Here is a 21,497-nt window from a genome sequence, read left to right on the forward strand (position 1 = left end):
TATTAGTCATATAATAATTACTAAATACCGTAATGCAACTTTGTAATTGTGACTTCTGATCAGTTTCCTATAAATTGCATATGTTGCCCAGGAATGTGGAAATGTGAATTTTTGCCACTTGCTCCAGTTAAGTCGGGCAGAATTATATACTTGTCTGCATCTTAACATTACTTGCCCATATAAAAATACAAAACATTGGTAATATGTTTTAACACAAGTTAATGAGAGGAAATAGTGTCCTAGTAAATTTACTAATTTAAAGTCCACACTTCATTTTTGCACTTTGAAGAAGCATTCGTCAATGAATCATGTCCGAACTATCCTCATTTTGGTGCTTATAAAATCTGAACATAGGTTCTTGAGTTTTTTTGTTTCTCTACAATTAAGGTTAAAGCTTTTCGAGTGGAACACTTTGTTTATCTAAAAACCAAGTCAATGCATGCAGTTATAAAGAACGACTAAAACAACTTCCCAATTATAACTAAATGTGCATGTTAGAATAAACTTTAACGAGTAACCTACATGTATAGGGGAGTTTGCTTTCTGATGCCCTTCCTACAAAAGCTCTCCCATGCAGTGAAGTTGATTCAAAAGGGTATTTACTCCTAATTATAAATTAACTTACTAGAATAAATGTTACCCAAGTTAAGGGATAGAAATACAGTATTGTGTTTTTCCTACTGGCTCAGATTTTCACTTCTCCATGGAAAGTTCAATGGACAAATCTACTTGTCTGGGACGGACAAGTCGGGCATAGTATGTTCACAGCCCTGTTACCTATACTTTTTTCCAGGAATGTTGGAAAATAAATTTTTTTTTGTATTCCTACAATTTCTAACAATCCCCGAGTGTATTCATTTAACTCTAGATAAACCAAAAGGCATCTCCAGGAATCCAGACACTTTCTAGGCCTTCATATAAACAAACTCATGTCAGTTTGACGCCTTCCTAAAACCAGTAAATGAGTTAACAACCACAAGGCTCCAAGTACACATCCTGTATCATCTATCTTAAAAACCCTTTTTACAAAACAACTAATAAGGACTAATACCATGTTGCACAAAAAATAAACAAGCTTTTTTAAAACTTCATTTATTTTATTACATGTATATAACATTTTTATGACAAAGGAAACATTTACTCTATCACAGAAAAAATATAATTTACCAAGATTAAAATAATGGCATGTGTCTGAATGCTGAGGGAAAACAGAATTATAGTTGTTTAAAAAAACTATTCTAATTGGATTTATTTCAAATGCTTACCAGTATAAAATTTCATATTAATGAATTTATGTTAAATCAAATTTGATAAAAACTCAAAAAGACCCAAAAAGCTGATTTTATTTTTTCCAAAAATCAAAACATTTGTGACAAACATATGTTAATTTTTATATAAAATGGCACACAGAAAATCAGACAAGCACTAAACAAACAACAAAAAATATACATGTATTTAAAATAATCAAATATAAATGAATCATAAAGTATGATATTAAGCTGTTATTTATGTCCCCAAAAATTAAATTTGATAATTCAACAGAACTATTCTATTTTTTCTGAGTACACATTATTAAATACTTTACTTATAACCCCATCTGGAATAATGTATCTAATCTAATATTTGAAGCTACTTTCTACAGTCTTGTTTAATTAAATAACTTGGTAATAAAGTATATGGTTTAATTTACAGATCTATAACTTGTTGACATGTGCAGTAACCTCAACGCTATTTGTCTGGCGATTAAGAAGATCAAGGAAGATTACTCAGTTTTGACCATTGTGTGGGTTAGTTCCCTTTAACAGCTAATGTATAACTTATTTGGTTTTAATCAAGTCAATACATATAGTTTTTGTATGACTACATTTTGATTTTTACCTTTATGTCTAACAACACAAGGTAGAACCATAACCTTCCTTATATGCAAATGGTTTTAATCTTGTAAATTTGAAATGTAAAAAGTGTTGGCAAGATCCTTAATTTCATGAACCTTCACACAACTTTAAAATATCAATACATATAACAGAATTGTAGGATGCAGTTTTAGAAATATTAAAAAAAATATTAATGGCTTTTCAAGCAAAACAACAAGAATCAGAAAATTTTAAACAAAACAAAGCTGCTCAATTACTGACCTACATAGTAATTGTAAGAACAATCCAATAATTGAATCCTTACGTAATTATGTCACATGTATGCTAAGCTGAAATATTATTGTTAAAGTATACACAAAAACAGTCTTCCTTCTTCATAATTGTGATAAGTAAAACAAAAAACATACATTATACTTCTGTTTGATTTTGAAATTATTACACTGTATATGCACAGCATAAAAAGGAATGCTCACACATCATACGATGTCAGATATGACGTCAATAAAACAAATGACATTAGGAAAATTACTTCTATGCTGAATGTAGTTCAACATTTTTTTATCAATTCCATTTTTTTTGTTAGCATATTAGAATAGACATAGATATTTAATTTTCTTTCATTATTGTAAAATAATGCAGTTTATCATTCCAACTCTTTGAAATTAATCACCGTGACCTATCGACCTTTGTAATTACATTCCAAAGCATTTAAACTCAAACCATGCATTATTCTACAATGCACTCAAAATTGATATCTATTTCCTAATTATTATTGATATTTCTGAAATTCAATCAATAAACACACAATAATTTCATTTCTATTATAATCCATGTATATTTAAAAATTCATTTGTTTAAACAACACCAACATCAAACCTGGATTTCAAAAACATACTTAGGGACTGAACAAAATAGAAGATTACGTTCAATGAAACCACAAAGTCATGGATTTTTTTTTTCATTGTGATAAAACATTAAAATATTCTATATAATAAGTTTATGTAAATTATAAATATAAAATGTATAAATTGAATTGTATATAGCCTCAAGAATGATAAATAATCTGTGCAATTCAGTCAGAAGTCCAATGCTATCATAAGTAAATATTTAATCGGGTTACCAAAATTCGTCAAAATATAAACAATAAATGTACACGTTAATTTTTATTCTTCTTTGAATTTTACCATACCATGAATTCAAAGTTCATGTAAGGATACAATAAAGAAGGAGATCTTGAAAGTATTTTGAAATACCTTATTAGTTACCTAAAATCAGTGAACAGTTGCTGGGCTTGTATGACACTCAACACGCAATTAATACTGAAATGCCCTTTCTTGGATCGTGGGCCATCAAAATTCTTTATAAGCTACTTATACCATTATTTTATAAATACACTATAATATTAGATTTTAAAATACATATGAAAATAGTTTACCAATGAGGGACTTTTTACTGCGACTCTTGTATTTAATTACAATTAAAAATAATTCATACATTCAACAACACATGCTAAATATGAATAATAAATTGCAAGAGCTTCAAGTAAGAAAATATAGCTAATTTATGTTACAGACACTTTTACAAACAAATAATATATATTAAATATTTTACTTATATACGGTACATTTCAATACATTCACATACAAAAAAAATATTGCAATAAATATATACTTGTATACAAAAAAAAAATCAAAATTTTGGAAAGCATGCAAACAATAACAAAAATATCATAACTGGTAGATATGCTAGTTATGTACAAAACCCCAAATATGTTCAGAATTACTAGAATGTTTGTTAGTTTAGATTTTGGTATATTCCACACCAGTTAGTAGCTAGGGTACTCCTAGCAGTTTCCTTCATACATAAAAATAGAAAAATAGATTTTTTATTTTAATACAATATAAAAACAAAGTCAACAATCTTGATAACTTAACTGAGGGGCAAATAATGTATATGGAAACAAATGAAAAACTTTCAAATAATATCAAAATAGAGCAATAGCTTCAATATAGGAAACGTTATCAAGATTTCTTTAAAAAAATGTCACGCACTTAGAATTTTTACAAAATGTTTTCCTGATAAAAAGTCTGGCATACTCTATTACTAACATTACATCACTTTCACAACCAAAATATAAAAACAATTTAGCTGTTTACAATGCAAGAAAAATATAAAAATTAAAATGCAAAACCTGTCCAGAAATGAAAACAAGGTAACAGATAGTATCAGGAATATTTGCAATATTGTTCATGTTATTACAACACTTAGACAGTGTATAGAAATATAACAGTGCTGCATGGATATGTCCTTGTGTAGTTTTTTTATTAACAAAGTACTTATATTTAATGGATTACATCTTTGAACTATTTATATTTATAAAAAAACCTTACTATGATTTAGAATAACCAAGCTGTCCTAATTTCAAAAGTGAACAATTTTTAAAAATAATTGTATATGAATGTTAAACTCATGAACTGCAAGCAGTTGAGTGACATGTAGTACTATTCATGTATTTTATAATATAACAGAAATATAAATTTAAAGATAAAGCAAAAAGCAGAAAATACTAAACAAAAACATTAGTTCTTCATCATGTTTGAATGGAAATTTCTACACATATTGTCACTTCCCTGCAACTGTTCACTGCCAGCATCTGTGGATACACAATACTCCCTGTCTGCTACATATTGACAATGTTTACACAGTTAGTTCAGGAATCGTATACTCATTTTCTGTTCAACATCTACACGATCCATGACCTAAATAAAATACATAACAATACCATTATACATTAACAGGAGCATAAACAATGCTAAATGAAGACTGCAGCACATTCTGCACCAGTAAACTGGTGAGTTTAAATCCTTTGAACATTATCAGCAAATGACAGCAATAATGAATCATAAGAGTCACCAGTATACAGTTAGACAAGTTTTGCCCAACTGGTCTGTTACCTGCTCAATATTATTGCTATTACATGATAAATCCCTTACAATGTTCAGTTTCATAGTCAAAGAAAGATAAATTCATTACATGCATTAAGCAAAGTATAAGTTGAACACGATAACGTTTACATTAATCAGTCAAACCATTATGATATAATGGGTTGTGCAAGTTATTCAGTTATTACTTTTTGCATTTTTACTGCAATAAAAAGAATTAAATTGGACAGAGACACGTAAATCAAAGTAGCGTAGTGGTTAGAGAGTTCTGATTATGACATGTAAGAGGAGTTAATGTTAAGAAAATGCCTTATATTTCGAGTTCAAATCTGGAATTGTGCAATATTTTTATGCCTGTATGGTTTTTACTTCCAGAAAACATTTTCATACTCTCTTTTATAAACCTGTGATTAATTTAATATTTTGTACAATTTAAAGTTAAACTTAAAACAATTTAGCAAAATTAAATGTATTTGATTTTAACAGTCATCAAACAGATTGAAAAGTATTGTCAATTTAATTCTATTTAAAATTCTGAATTCAGTTTGCTATATTTTTTAACAATTTCGGCTCATTGTGTATTGATATATTTAAATTTCTATCACTATAATTACGACTGTGTTGTCTCTAACTTTACTTGTTAAAGCGATTGTGTGTTAAACTAAATGTTCTCAAATAGAATTGTGTAAAATAAATTCATGAGGAACTTAAATCCAGTTCTTTGAAAAATATCTAAAAACAAAAAATGAAATAAAAGAAAAAAAATGCCTTTTCCAAGAATCAAACCAGGGTCTCTACACTGACGAAGCCAACACTCAACGACTACGCTATTATGCTGAATGGTTAAAACATGAGTAATTGTTTAGGTAGTTAAAGATTTAAACGATAAATAGTATGCTTTTATATAAGAATTATCGACACCCCTTTTGTCAATATTGATGTAAACAGATCATGATTCGAGCTGTAAGTGTGAATGATAAACGATAATAACTGTATTAAATTGTCCAGAGCTTTTCTATTTTCTACAGAGCTTTTAACTTATTTTGGTAATTGGTAAAATTGGTAACATTAGTCAATAAATTTAAACATGAATTAAATTGAATGTGCTATTCATTGAAGTTATTCATTCAATTAATGATTTACTTTTAAAATTCCTAGCAATTTGAATAAAATAAACCAGACCATATATGATTATATAAGTAATACTGAGTATGTGCAATTTCTAAAGGTACAAAAATTGTCAAGTCAAACGAGGATGTTACAACACATCCTAGTTACCTGTATATGTATACATATTAAACTCAGGTTAACCATAATCATTAATCACAGCTATATAATTGAAACATATCCTGTTAGCATATCCTGTTATATCAGTATTAAATGGTTAATATTTTCACAGGGAGATTAAAATCAATACTATGAATTTTGAATACGCCTCAGGCAAAATATTTATCACTCATATTATCTTACAAAACATACATATTTTAGGCCAAAATAAAATTATGTTTGTTTCTCCTTCCCGACCCATTAAAATTAGGGTTGGGTAGGTAGGTAGGAAAATTTTTTTTTTTATATGTGCATAATAATAAATAATCTGCATAATTATATGTATAATGAACTATTAAAGCTAATTTATTAAGTGCAATAGCTTATGTAAATGCATACTATATTCACAACTGACATATGCAACAATATATTAACTATGCTAGCTGTCTAACATATCAGATTAGATTGTACCTATTGTACTCTGAAAGAAAAAAATACTTTCATCTCCTAAGAATGTGAAAAAAATCTTTTGGGTAGGGGTAGGTAGGGAAGGGGAAACAAATCAAATTTTATTTTAGGCCTTACTTATACATCCTGGTGTGGAAATTAATCATGTTTGTATAAATTTGTTACTAAAATAGTAACAAGAAGTAATCAAAGTATATAAATTGTCTGTGGTATACTATATAATATATTTATAATGTATAGCAAATATTTTTTACTTACCTTTTTAAACTCAAGGAAAGAGATCATTAAATCCCCATCTTCGTCTGCTTCTGTGATAGTTCTGTCTGCAATGCTATTCAACTGAAATACAAAAAAATATCATTATTTGCAAGAATAAATACATATGTTTTATTCTACTTGCAGAACTCTATGAGAGAAAGAGAACACTTAACAAAAACTTCATAAGGATGCCCACAATGCCCAAGAGAAAATCTATGCAATCAAATGGTTTAATTCTAAAACAAATAAGAAATTTAACACATGGTTTGAGAATCTCAACCAAACCTGGACAATTTCTGTAGCAAAAATAAGAGTGATCAGTGATCACATGTGTTGGAATATGTCAACATTTTAAACCAAATTAATGAATATTGAAAATCAAAGGAGACAGACAATTTAAATGGCAACATGGACTGCATTTTTTCAGTCATTGTAAGGGTTAAAATACATCTGTCTGAACAAATAGTTACATAGCTGCACAAATCTGTTTGTTTAACAAACTAAATGATATATACCTGTTCTTCTGATATATTATCACCAACCATCATGTGTAGGACAGCTAACAACTCATCCCGTGATATTCTGTCATCCCCATCTAGATCATACATCTGGAATGCAACTGAAAACCAAACAAGAAACTTGCTAGTCTAGTACCACATGTGGTTTCCGTATACACCTTTAATATCTTTTCAAAGAATAGTGCTCGTCATCAATTATGGCAGATGCTTGCAGTACTGTAATTACAGTGTATTTGCTCTAGACATTTCTAAGAATTGCAGGAATTTATATAACAAATGGATACTAATGTTACATTCATGTAAGTTAACTAATATATATCAAACCTTTACTTTAATGGGAGGAAAAAGACAAAGTTGAGATATATAACAAACATTATAACATACTTTTATGGAAAGAAAAAGACAAAGTTAAGATACTACATGTAATAAAACCTCAAACCACAGATATAATATAAATTCCATTTGAAACCAATCAATCATTTCATCTTGCATTTTGTAGATGGTACTGAATTTAGGACAGGTATATCCATCTTCTAGGCAATGAAATGGGTTAAACAATTAAAGTCAGAGACCATAATACATACATGTATTATTTCTTTCAGAGACTAAAGTATCTTACTTACATTTCAATTTTTCTTCCCTAGTGTTGAGCTTATTTTTGTTCACATTAGTTTTGGTTGGTCTGAACCTGGCAAGAACTCTCATGAACTGTTTAAAATTCACTGTCTCATCATTGCTGCAACATAAAACCATTAATCATATAGTATCATACCACTAGTGTAACATTTTGTCAGTGACTGCTTATCCAGGCAGTCTGGCCTGATGTTAACACTGTTGGTTGCTTCATTGTAGCACTTTAGCATTAATTCTTATCGCATTAAATATCTTAAATAGTCTTCAACTTTTCCATCATTCAATTAAACTGGACGTAACCATTCAAATTTTAAAATAAGTACTGAATGAATGCCATTGGTGGCTGATCTTGGTCAACACTGGTTGTGTGGCCAGAATCAGTAGCAACCAGTGGGCTAATGTATAAAATCACATGCCAGACTTAAAGTAATCGGCATTAAAATTTCTTCATCACAAGTAATTCTTGTATGTATATATAACAATTTCACATTTAATTTATTTATCCATACAAGACAGAAGTACAAACCATTCCCACTTCACTTCAACTTTTACAAATATGTGATTATATCATATACATGTAGTTCAATAATCAAAATAAAAGTGACATATATCTACATTATATTAGAATAAGTTAATATAGCTTAGTTACAGAGCAACAGTAAAGAATTTTGTAAAGTAACACAGTCAACTAGACAGTTTAATAAGTTGTATTTATTACAATATATATCATAAAATGTAAATTTAAGTTAGTCATTATATTTAAAATCTTCATTTTAATATGACAGCCTAATATAACTTATAGAGATAAAATGATACTGGTACAATATCCTGAATCAAAGCTTATATTTGCTTACTACACTAAATATCTTAAATGGACTAGTCAATCTTTCAATCTAGACAAAACCATTAATCTTTTGGGTGGAAATTTCAAAATACTGAATTAACAGAATATGATCTGTGCAGACCATGATCAGAGTGCACACATGTGCAGGCTGTTCTTGGTCTGCATTAATTACTGCTAATAAATCACAGTTGATTTACCTTTCAAGAAAGAAGGAATGAACAATTCTGTCTCCCAAAGGATTAATGGCAAGTTCTGGAATTCTTAGAAAATCTTCACGGCTGTAAAATAAAAAAACATCCAACTGTAAATTAAATTGCTGTTACATGATGTAAACCTATAGATATACTATATTAACAAAAGTTTATGTATGAACCATAGATTTAATGTATTTAATCATTACTTTTTAAATACATTTTGAATTCTACTGAGAGTCTTCTCCTGCAATCTTTACATTTACTATTGTGCATGTTCTTTTCTGATTCTCACTTAAAGAACATTATCTAGATTCTTAAAACATGTATCTTTAACAAATTTAATATGTTAACTTTTAACTCGAGTAGTAATTAAAGTGTCCGCCTATCCCAACTGTATAGTGTCATGTTAGTCCAACTAATTGTACTGCATGATGAGATATTGTGCTATTTTGTGTCTGGGCAATATGTCGCCTCTACAAAATAAAATATCTCAGAATCTAGTTTTGGCCTGTCAATATATTTTGACTAGGTGTCATGTTAGAGCTTAAACTGTTGGCTGTACATACTTAATAAACTTGGTAATGAAATTCCTTGTTTTAGCAATGTTCAGTGTTCAGTTCCAAGTTCAAAGTAGAGTTAAACAATATAACATAATTAAACTCGGTAAAGGCCAATTGCCATTCTCACCTTAAGAAGCCATTATTATTCTTATCAAGACTGGTGAATCTACTGTAAAGCCGCACTATCTGATTGTGGGAAACTGAAATAAACATATATTTATAATTTATATGTGATGGTTACTTTTCAATCTTTGTTAGCAGGTTAGTAGTTCTATTAATTTTGTTTTAATTTTCCAGTTCATAACAATGTTAATAAGTGTATTTAAGTTGATAGGTATCCTGTTAGAGAGGTTGCTATGTAGATTCTATAGTTACAATTTTAGAAGTCAAATAGCCAGAGCTTACTTTTTCTCATTTTACATCATAAATCTGTCAATCGTCAGTAAGTCTATCTGACATCTTGTCATAATATAAATGACCAAATATCATCCATTAAAGTATTTTGAAACTAGAAATGTGTCATCATACCACGGATGCCCCCGCATGCAGCCAAAATTTCAAATGTTATAATATTTAGTTCCAAATTTGTTTGCAGAAATTATTTTTTTCATTCTATGTTCAAAGCCCTTAAAACTTTTCAATGTTAACACAAACCATTTTTATACAATGTTCAAGGCACTGAAATTATTCAGTCTTAACCTTTTGAAAATAGCATATTGCATATTTGTAGCCAAAATAATGGCTATATACATTTCCACAAAAGTATGAGTGCTGAAACTGAAAGTTCAAAAGTTTTCCAACATTCAGGAAAGATAAGTTTGTCCAAAATCATTGAACAACGACCAAATTCCAACTTAAACCGCTTATTCCTAAGATTTTTCTATATTATTTTCAAAGTGAAAGGGACATAACTCTGCCAAAAAATCATCGAACCATGACCAAATTCCAACTTGACCTGCGCATTCCTTTGACATATCCATATGTCAATTTTGAGTTGAATATGTAACACTGTTGGGTTGATAATGAACAGAAACTGTAAATTTCATATCATTTTCAAAGTGAAAGGGGCATTACTCTGCCAAAAATCATTGAACCATGACCAAATTCAAACTTGGCCTGCGCATTCCAAAAATATATCCATATGTCAAATTTGAGATGAATGTGTAATACTGATGGGGAGATATTAAACGGAAACTGAAAATTTCATATTATTTTTAAAGTGAAAGGGGCATAACTCTGCCAAAAATCATCGAACCATGACCAAATTCGACCTTGACCTGTATTTTCTCTTGACATATCCATATCAAGTTTGAGTTGAATGTGTTGTACCATTGGGGAGATAATGAACGGAAACTGAAAATTTCATATTATTTTCAAAGTGAAAGGGGCATAACTCTGCCAAAAATCATCAAACCATGACCAAATTTGAACTTGGCCTGTATTTTCTCATGACATATGCATATGTCAAGTTTGAGTTGAATGTGTTGTACCGTTGGGGAGATAATGAACGGAAACTGAAAATTTCATATTATTTTCAAAGTAAAAGGGGCATAACTCTGCCAAAAATAATCGAACCATGACCAATTTCGAACTTGACCTGTATTTTCTCATGACATATCTATATGTCAAATTTGAGTTCAATATGTGCAACGGTTATTAAGATAATGAACGGAAACTGATGATGACGGAAGGACGGAATTACGGAATGACGGAAAAGGGTAACACTATATGCCCTTGCCATTATATGGCGGGGGCATAAAAATATATATTGTATTATCATTCTTTGTGAAAATGTAATTTAAGACGTGCAAGTTACTGACTTCATCTTTGCGCTTAAAATTTGATATTTAAAATGCTCATTGCTCATGGCTATCCTCAACAACAGTGCGTATAGACTAGAGGTACATGACTCACTTACAGCGAGATTTTTTGGTAGTGGTACAGGCCCGAACGGCTATCAAGTTCCTTGTGATAATATCCAAATAAAAGAATGATAGAGAAAATTATGTTAAACACTGTTAGTGTTAAACAGTAAAATCTGGAGGATTTTCAATGGTTAATTCACATCTGTTCACATTTTGTGCTGGTTTCTGACCTAATAAAATACCATGATACCTGAGCTTTGAAGTTTGATCTTAGAAATACCAGTAGGATACATGTAGCTCTGATCAGACTGATGGAAGCCCTTTTTAAAATCTAAATTTATCTTCAACAAAAAAATCAAACATTGAAACATAAACTTACATCCTGTTTCATTTTGTATGTCATGAATTTCTTCTTCTTGAAGCTGCATAGAAGCTCGGTTACCCATAATGAATGTGTAAATCTGTCAAAATGAGCAAATATCAGGAAGTACTGAAACAAATATCAACACACCGTGGAGGTCAAGGTTATAAATTGATGTACATTAAATATTTATGTGTATATCCATTTTAACATATCATATAATCAACATAATAAAACATGTATAACCAATTAAATTAATTAAATATTTAATCATTTATTTCAGTATTTAAAATAAAAACAAAAAAAGATTTTGCACTTTACGCACAATTTTGCAGTAAGTAGAATCCAATATGTCTGCGCCCATGCAAGGGTAAGCTAAACAGGTTTATCCAAGAAAATGCAGATATAAAATGTAAGATTGAATCTTTCCACTTGGACAAATATGTTGTCGTCTACTGTCTGCTTTCATATGATATCAATTAACGGATTTTGTCCATGCCTTTATTTTATTATAATTATTCGTACACGAATATTTTCGCCCCAGACTTAGTATCCTTGTGTATTTTGTTTACACGCAGACAATATAGATTATATAGGGAGTGTTTAATCCCTTGTCAAAGGTGTGATGGGCTGTTGATCAGTTGGTAAGCTATGTAATAAAAAAAGGAAAAACAATGTGAAGTTAAATATCATTTAGATATAGATCTAATAATACTGGTTGGGGACCACCAAAACCGGACAACCACCAAACTCGGACGGCCCCGAAAATGCTTAATTTAGTATTTTCTTTGTTCAGTGGTTGTGAGTCACTTTTCTATCAACAATAAGTGCATGTTTCTTCTAAAATTAAATAAATAAATTTATTTCAACCTCCATAAATGGTAATTTTTAAATGGCTATTTCAAGAATGTTGACCTAGAAATTTGGGGGTCAAGAAAGCAATGCCTGACCTCATTTACCAGCTATAATCATTTGCAGAGTAAACAAGAGAATATTCAAAACTTCAGCATTTGTTGCTGAAATAGTGTATAACATGTTAAAAATAAAAAATTAAAACACCCAAGGTTTTATCTGAATTATTAATCACATCATGTACATATCTGTCCGGACACATGGTACTGTAGTGTAGACAATTTAGGTAATTTTTATACCCTCTTTGTCGAGCCTCAGATATAAGTGTCAATACAATCAGAAATAAACAAACTAGTTTGTTAGTTAGGAGAAGAACCAAGCTGAACTGTGTCAAATTTTTAGGTCTCTAGGTTAAAAATTATGAAATCTGTACGGAAAAATGTTTAAAAAGTGTCCGGTTGATGGTCCCCGACCAGTATGTTTCTTATTTAAGTAAAATAATATTCATAAAAAAAATTAAATACTTTGTAAAGTATTCTCAAAATGGTTATGTTTCATTATTCTTAATAATTATAAGAACATTATTATTAAATTCAACATATTACATTCTGTCTGCAAAATACAGATTTTTCTTATATTCACCTATCATTAAATTTTAATATTTTGTTCTTATTCTAACTTGTCTACGAAATATAACATACATTCGGTCTGCAAAATACCGATTTTCCATATTTTCGCCATTAATTTCATATTTTGTACTTTATTTAACTCGTCTGCAAAATAAAACATATATTCTGTCTGCAAAATACAGATTTTCCTTATTTTCACCAATCTTTTCATATTTGTTCTTTATCTAGTAACTTGTCTGCAAAATTCAAGATATATTATGTCTGCAAAATAGATTTTTATTATTTTCACCTATCATTTCATGTTTCGTTCTTTATTTAACTTGTCTGGGAATCTGTCTGCAAAATACAGACTTTTCTTATTTTCACCTATCATTTCATATTTTGTTCCTGATCAATATAACTTGTCTGCAAAATTCATATATATTCTGTCTGAAAAAAACAGACCTTCCTTATTTTGATCTATCATTTCATATTTTGTTCTTTATCTAATTTGTCTGCAAAATTCAACATACATTCTGTCTGCAAAATATAGATTTTCCTTATTTTCACTTATCATTTTATATTTTGTTCTTTATTATGCTCCCCAAAAAATTTCGGGGGAGCATATAGTCGTCGAGTTGTCCGTCCGTACGTATGTCCCAAATTCGTGTCCGGCCCATAACTTTGTTATTTGAAGTGGGATTTTAAACTATTCACAGAAATGATCACCATATTGAGATGACGTGTTGCGCCCAACATTTGGGTCGCTACCTTGAAGGTCAAGGTCACAGCATGACCTTGCAGCAAAATCGTGTCCGGGCCATAACTCTATTATTTGAAGTCGGATTTTAAAACTATTTCACAGAAATGATCACCATATTGAGACAACATGTCGCGCACAACAATTGGGTCGCTATCTTGAAGGTCAAGGTCACAGCATGACCTTGCAGCAAAATCGTTTCCGGTCCATAACTCTATTATTTGGAGTCGGATTTTAAAACTATTTCACAGAAATGATCACCATATTGAGACGACGTGTCGCACACAATATTTGAGTCGCAACCTTGAATGGTGATCATTTCTGCGAATTTCTGCCAAGATTTTGCTGCAAGGTCACAGCATGACCTTGCAGCAAAATGGTGTCCGGTCCATAACTCTATTATTTGAAGTCGGATTTTAAAACTATTTCACAGAAATGATCACCATATTGAGAGGACGTGTCCCGCACAACATTTGGGTCGTTACCTTGAAGGTCAAAATCACAGCATGACATTGCAGCAAAATTGTGTCCGGCCAATAACTTTATTTTTTGAAGTCTGATTTTTAAACTATTTAACAGAAAGGTCACCATATTGAGAGAGGTGTCATGAGCAACATTTGGGTCATTACCTTGAAGGTCAAGGTCACAGCATGACCTTGCAGCAAAATCGTGTCCGGCTTATAACATTGTTATTTGAAGTCGGATTTTTAAAGTATTTCACAAAAATGATCACCATATTGAGACGTGTTAAAATCCACAAGGCGTAAAGCCTTGATATTTGGTGTGTAATGTGATCTAGTTGTCCTCTACAATGACTGTTCAAATAATGCCCCAAGGATGAAAAGGGGCTCTACCAGGGAGCCTATTGATTTTAAGCTCACCTGTCACAGAGTGACATGGTCTGCTTTTGTGACATCATATTGTCTGTCGTCTGTTTTACTGTTTCAATGCATAAAGTTATATTGTAAGTTGTTTGTTTTAAGTTTCTAATGACAACCAAGCCTGCATGTTTCCTGGCGTTGCTATATTTGTTGCAAATAATTAGAGCTCACTGTTCTTTTTAACAAATTTATCTTTCAGATATCATTGTCACTAATACTGTATTCAACTAAACAGTTAATTTGTAGTCTTTGTATAAATGAAAAAAAATATTTATTTACTTGTAGTCTTTGTTACTCTCTTACAGTTTTACACATTGGCCAAAAAATAATGTGTCATACATTTTTGCGATGTTATTGAAGCTTTTAATCGATTCCAAAAGATATTTGTCTACATATATATCTCAACAAGACTTAGTGCAGCTTCAAAACTAAGGATATATTTTCAGAAACTAAGTCACCTGATCAGATCTTGGGGAAACCTTTGTTAAACTGAGATCACCTTTTACCAAGTTCAGTTAAAATTAAGATTGTTTGTCTTCGCAAACTCTGAAGACAGGTATACACCCATGACTCAGGTGAGTGACCCAGGACCCAAGGGCCCCCTTGTCAGATATCAAAGCTTTTGACTAGGGTTGGGTTTGAAATGAAAAGCAGATAAATGATGTGTGCTTTTCTAATTCACATACCCTTTGATGATAAAAAGTCATCAATTCACATAGTGAATTTGTCATAATCCCACTAGTTACATTTGTAGTCTTGTTTAATCACAGGAACTTGAAATTTTATCACTATAAATGATAATATGCTAAAAATACCCCCTATATACTATAAAAAAGTGTTTATTTATATTATATAGGGAGTATATTTTGCATATTATCGTTAATAGTGATAGAATTTCAAGTTCCTGTGGTTTAATTGAAGTTACAAGTTGAGCATTGAAATCAAGTTTTGGAAATATAGAGAATACATAGTTGCTGTTGGAATAGAGAAGATTTATCTGTTATCTTGAAGAGCTTTAGATAGCAAGCCAAGATTCATCTTTGCAGCGAATAGGATAAACCTTCTCCTATCCCGACAAAAACCATGTATTCGATTTATCCTGCTTTCGTCTAGTTTTATCATGTTTTTAGATTATTGAAATTGTTTCATTCTTAGTTTTTTATCGATAAAACAGCGTCTATAAATTATGTAGTTTTGTTTTTCTGCTAACCATGTGACATATGACTGAATGATAAAAGTATTTGGTGACAACAAAGATGGTAACTAAACTGGTATTCCTCACTGTAATTTGATATACATGTACAGTGTCTATTCTAGGATTTGAAAAACAGGGGGGATTTTTATCGAAAAGTGAGAATTTATTACATTTGTTGATTTTTTTGCTTCTCTCTCTCTATGTAAAATTTTCCCCCGAGCTCTGAAAAATAGGGGGGGATTCTCAAAAATGTGGATGAATCCGCCCATCCCCCCTCCTTGAATAGACACTGCATGTATTTATGAATTAAAATTTAGTGTTGGATGATATTTGATCCTTGATTATTTTACTAAACTTGACTTTATTTTACAGATTCCAGAGACAGATATGCACAGTCATGACCAGTAACGTATCCATTCACAGACAGCTTTCAGACAACTTTCTTTGACATCCAAAATACTAATGCAATAATGCCACTTTTTAAAACACTTTCACAGCACAGCAGTAAAGGGAAGTTTATTCTAAGTGTGGAGAAACATGTCAGTTTCCAGTATTTATCAGTAAGAAAGCATTGTATCAATAGTTTAAGTAGCTGTCAGACTAAATTACTATCAGCTGACAACAGAAACTTATCAAAATTATTTAAACGCAATTGTGTTAAAGAGAGATCAGACATCGGTTTATTTTATCCTAAGAAGAAACCGAAAAAAAGAGAAGGCTCATTAATTGATGAAATTACTATTGGTTTAGAAATTATAAAGGCAGATTTGCCAAAATATGCACAGGAATGGAAGGAGAGACTTATATTTGATCAAGACATTTTCCCTGAACACGGAGACTTTGAGTATTTTAAACGTTTTAATGGTGAAGATAGTGTGAAGGACTGGATGGTATCTACAGACCAGGATACCAGTCAAGGTAAAAGTACAGCAACTTTAACTACAACCTCGGCAGGAACGGCATTGTTTCAAGGGGTTCTGAACACAGAGGTTCCGAAGGATGGTCAATCTACTCATGCTGGATACTGTAATATCAGGTCACCTTTAAATAAGGTAGTGTATGTCTGGAATATTGATAATCTATAGGTCTCTATCAACATTAAGTTTGGCATACCAAAGTTTTAACGTCTCTTTCTAAATACATGTATTTGTGTAACAGACTTGTCCAATACTGATTTAAGACTTATTTGAATAAAAAAAGTTTAATTGATAATATCAAAATGCTAAAATTCAGCAGCCAGTAGTATAAGAGTCTGGTCAGACAACATGGAGGTACAAACTAGCTCGTTTTGGTACTGATAAAAGAGATTGTACAAGTCATAATACGGTATTGCCTGTCAGAGCGTAAAGGGTTATTCTTTCACTTACTGAATTACTTCATTCAACTCGTCCAGTTTCAGAACTTTTTTTATCATTTAGGGGATACCAAAATGAAAATTTAAAGTTAGTTAAAATCCTGATTTTATACTGCATGGATGTACAGGCAGGCTGGCTCTACACTGGTGGCACTTAAAGCTAATTTCTTTTGGTTTCAGAAGTTAAAAATTTGATTAATACATCAGACCTTCTTTGAAAATTGTGATTAACAATTTTAGAGTGCACAATAAGTAAAGGTAAAAGTTTATTAGTACGTTTTTACAAAATTAATTTGATCAGGTGTGGCACAGCCGCGTGACCAATTTAGTTTTGTAAATACATACTAATACGGTAAATGTTTATCAGCTTTGTGTTTTGAACTACTCTTATGAAGAGTTGATATCTCAAAAATCTATCAGTCGCTTTCTTCCACATAAAAAATTATGAGAGTCTGTTAAATACTAAAAATATTTGACTAAATCTAGACACAAACAATGATAGAATTTTGACAGTAATAAGTCTACTTATAGAATTTTGACAGTAATAAGTCTACTTCCCTCTGACAGGAAAATGAAGATAGAGTGTTTATAGTTGTAATAATAACATAGTGTTTATTTTTGTAATTATTGGATTATAATTGCTTCAATATGTTATTTGTTTGTGTATTGTAGCTTTCATTTCAAAGACAGATACCATATGATTGGAGCAGATATACACATATGTACTTGCGTGTACGTGGAGACGGCAGAAACTACATGCTTGTTATACAGATGGACAGATATTACTCTCATCTTGCTTTCGATATGTATAATTATCCCCTATATACAAGAGGGGGACCATACTGGCAAATTGTAAAGGTGAAGTATTATATAGAAACATTACTGGTACATTTGACAGGTTACATGGCCATTTATAAAATGTTGTGTGCTTTATAACCTTCACCTTATACTAGTAGCTTGGGTTATATAACAGTTATACAACTGTTTGTCCTTAGGCCATATAACCTGTAAAAAAATGTATGCAATGTAATCAATAATAAAAACTGACTTTGCTATTATAGGCGTTCTTTAGGGACTGTTATTTTCTATTTCATAGGTTGACAGGTTACCTAAGAACTATAACTTTTTTTTGCACAATGCTCAAGTTAGCAATTTTACATTCTTAATTTCTGTCCACAACATAATTTGAAGACTATTATAACATAATATAAAGATTAAAGTTATTTCCCTTGGAAAGACTTTGCAATGTTACTTGATTTCTTTTACTGATGAAGAATTTTACTCTACATTACTTTTACAATTGTCAGCTAACAACTCTAGGCACCCTGTCACCTGTGAATGCTGATTTAGATGCAGACAGACATGTAAAAGCCAGATAATCATTGTTATTGATTTTTTTTATCTGCAATATTTGACAGCTGTCAGTTGTACCTCTTTGATTATAAATGTACAGAATTACCCTCAAACAGACCACCTTTATTCACAGATTATTCACACACAAAAATATTTCTCATTTTATTAATTTCATTCCAAACCAGATGGGGGCTGGATTACAACAGCTTCATATACTTTTGAAAACACAATGCATGTGTATGCTTGTAATGTCCCAGTGTTATTTATTATGCCCCCCTTGTAGAAGTGGGGGTATTGATTCAATTTTAATATTTAATTAAAATGTTTTAGGCCACAAGCCCATACACCAACAATGTGCGCAATTATCATGATCAGTAGATGAATCCTATTATTTCTGGGGTCATTAGGTCAAAGTTCAAGGTAACATTGACCTTTCATACTAAAATGGTTTCTGACCAATATCTTGACAACCCATTGGGCTTTTTACTCTCAAACTGTGCAGGTGCATTTATCGTGGCTGTTACAGGTAGATTTGCAGTACTTGTTTTACATATATATTTGTAATAACATAAGAATTATAAGATAACCATTAGGTAAAATCTTTCCTATTATTTTTATTTCAGGTTCCACTTTCCCATTTTTTCCTTGCATTTCGAGGAAGGACTCAAGATCAACAATATCTTGTTTCGTTAGACCAGATTAAATATTTTTCAATCACAGCTGCAGATAATATAGATGGGCCTTTTAGACTTGAAATTGACTACATAGCTCTCGTGAGGGACAACTTAGCAGACAATCGTAAAGATTTCAGATATGAACTTTATCAAAAGAAAATGTGGGAACTTTAGACATTATGCACTTCTTAGGACTATCTTCCGGCTTGCTTTCACTTGTTATTGATATTTTTAAGATTAAAAAAAGAAAAGAATAAATTTTATGAGTTAAAAACAGAAAGTATGTTATTATTCTGTCTAATTATTACTGTTTTATATTCTTGAAGAGAAACAGCACATTTGAAGATTCATTAATACATGTATAAAGAAAATATACAAAATTTATAAAAAGAATATTCATTTATGTAGTAAATGCAATTTTGTATTTTGTTTAGGAGAAAGATCTTAAAATGAGCATCTTAAGTATAATGTTACAAAGAATGAGCTAAGATACATACTAGTGGTAACATAATCAGAGAGGCTGTAGGCCTGCGTGATAAATAGCAATTAACATCTTAATGACATAGTCATACCATGCTATAATCATAATATACCACAAAGCACTCATAATCAAGATTTATTTCCATTCTTATATTTAAGATTGATGTAAAGGAAAGACAACACGATCAGACTATAGGCTATTCAAATCTGCTGTATTTACTGTTAACACATATCACATTTGCTTAAAGATTTTGAGAATTAAATTCTGTAACATAGTTGTTGTATGACTGTGTCAATAAGATAAGGGAATTTCCAAAATGATTGAATTCTGGGAAGAACGAGGATGTGCGCTGTAACATAAATGCATTTTGAACAAGGATGCGTTGTTATTACTAGTATTGTTTTTACACTGATTTCAACATATTTTTGGTCACATCTCTAATTTTGGTCCACCGAATCAACTTCCCTGGATAACTCACTAGTAATTACCATTTGCTCTGCAAGTGACATACTACATATCTTTCTTAATTAGAAATAAAAATTTTTATTTATAGCTTACACATTAAATGCAGATACCTCACACTTTTATGTTCATGTCAATAAACTTCAACCTTAAGGAAGTCCATCACCTTTTTTCATATGTTAACACTTCAAGCTATGGCCTTCAAACTTCAATCACATCAAATGTAGTTTGATTGTGTTGTAACAATTAACATGCGACAGTGTTTGTAATGGAAACGAAAAAATTTAAATCTGCAACAACATTTATTAATTATCACATGAATTTGTTTGAAAATGACTCATGACATCGAGTATGTCAAAGATCTAACAATGTTTTGATAAAAAAAAAGCATTTTACGTTTTCAAGCTACATTCCTCAGATTTAGACCACATGTACATATGTGTAGAAGAGAATGCAGACCTTTTAGCATGACCAAATATAATTAGATTCATATTAAGTCATTAAATTAAATACTGCGAGTCCTACCTGCGAAACATATTTCGTGTCAAAAGGTCAATTGTGACAATGATCTTTATTCATTTTCATTATGTAGTTTCTGTTTATGGTCAGTGACTTCTTTTATGACATTGAAACTGTAGTCATATTGCCCATTTTCTGGTCAAGGTTAATGTGACCTTCTATTCTCTTTTTTTTTAGTAAATGTGTAGTTGTAAACAAGAGCACTGCTTTTGGTGTAAATGCTGGGCAACAACTATAATAACCAATTTTTGTGTCGCCTCTACAGAGTAGTGGCGACATATAGGGATCACTTCTCCGTCGTCTATCTGTCCGTCACAAAACTTGTCCGGACTACTCCTCATAAACTACTGGTGCAATTTCATCCAAACTTTACAGGAATGATCAGTACCAAGTCTAGTTGTGCATATTGTCAGCATTTTCCGGTTCAATGATTTTTGTCAGAGTTATGGCCCTTTAATGATTTTTATTTTTAAAGTTTGTCCGGACTACTTCTCTTAAACCACTAATGCAATTTCAATGAAACTTTACAGGATTGATCTGTAGCTCAAGTCCTTGCGCATATTGCACAGGTTTTC

At 30.9% G+C, this 21,497-nt stretch overlaps 2 protein-coding genes across 3 annotated transcripts; one reads left to right on the top strand and one right to left on the bottom strand.

Moving 5' to 3' along the window:
• Positions 1–1,076: 1,076 nt before the first annotated feature.
• On the bottom strand, positions 1,077–11,960 carry LOC132745856 (calcineurin B homologous protein 1-like). The gene is made up of 7 exons (XM_060734855.1): positions 11,802–11,960; positions 9,685–9,757; positions 9,001–9,081; positions 7,950–8,062; positions 7,324–7,427; positions 6,809–6,889; positions 1,077–4,633 (listed from the first exon to the last, which is right to left on the bottom strand). The coding sequence occupies exons 1-7, from the start codon at positions 11,866–11,868 to the stop codon at positions 4,580–4,582; spliced, it is 573 nt and encodes a 190-aa protein (XP_060590838.1). The 5' UTR covers positions 11,869–11,960; the 3' UTR covers positions 1,077–4,579.
• A 146-nt stretch (positions 11,961–12,106) lies between these two features.
• Positions 12,107–19,740, top strand: LOC132745857 (complex I intermediate-associated protein 30, mitochondrial-like). 2 transcript variants are annotated; one of them, XM_060734856.1, is made up of 4 exons: positions 12,107–12,195; positions 16,452–17,131; positions 18,106–18,291; positions 19,410–19,740. In XM_060734856.1, exons 2-4 carry the CDS (start codon positions 16,550–16,552, stop codon positions 19,632–19,634), a joined length of 993 nt encoding a protein of 330 aa, XP_060590839.1. In that variant the 5' UTR covers positions 12,107–12,195; positions 16,452–16,549; the 3' UTR covers positions 19,635–19,740. The 2 variants fall into 2 exon arrangements, with proteins under 2 accessions (XP_060590839.1, XP_060590840.1); XM_060734857.1 differs by having other exon boundaries at positions 12,131–12,153.
• The last annotated feature ends 1,757 nt before the right edge of the window (positions 19,741–21,497 follow it).

The sequence above is a fragment of the Ruditapes philippinarum genome, unplaced genomic scaffold (genome assembly GCF_026571515.1).
Source record: "Ruditapes philippinarum isolate M1 unplaced genomic scaffold, ASM2657151v2 ctg445_1_1_1_1, whole genome shotgun sequence".
In the NCBI taxonomy this organism is placed as follows: domain Eukaryota; kingdom Metazoa; phylum Mollusca; class Bivalvia; order Venerida; family Veneridae; genus Ruditapes; species Ruditapes philippinarum.

Bases quoted from the DNA above. Each gene is read 5' to 3' on its own strand.
- LOC132745856 (XM_060734855.1), bottom strand. From the start codon at position 11,868: ATGGGTAACCGAGCTTCTATGCAGCTTCAAGAAGAAGAAATTCATGAC. The intron at 8,063-9,000 runs GTAAATCAACTG...TTTATGTTGCAG, and splicing joins CATTCCTTCTTTCTTGAAAG to CAATGATGAGACAGTGAATT. The intron at 7,428-7,949 runs GTAAGTAAGATA...TTTGGTTTTCAG, and splicing joins TAGGGAAGAAAAATTGAAAT to TTGCATTCCAGATGTATGAT.
- LOC132745857 (XM_060734856.1), top strand. From the start codon at position 16,550: ATGCCACTTTTTAAAACACTTTCACAGCACAGCAGTAAAGGGAAGTTT. The intron at 17,132-18,105 runs GTAGTGTATGTC...TGTGTATTGTAG, and splicing joins TCAGGTCACCTTTAAATAAG to CTTTCATTTCAAAGACAGAT. The intron at 18,292-19,409 runs GTGAAGTATTAT...TTTTTATTTCAG, and splicing joins CATACTGGCAAATTGTAAAG to GTTCCACTTTCCCATTTTTT.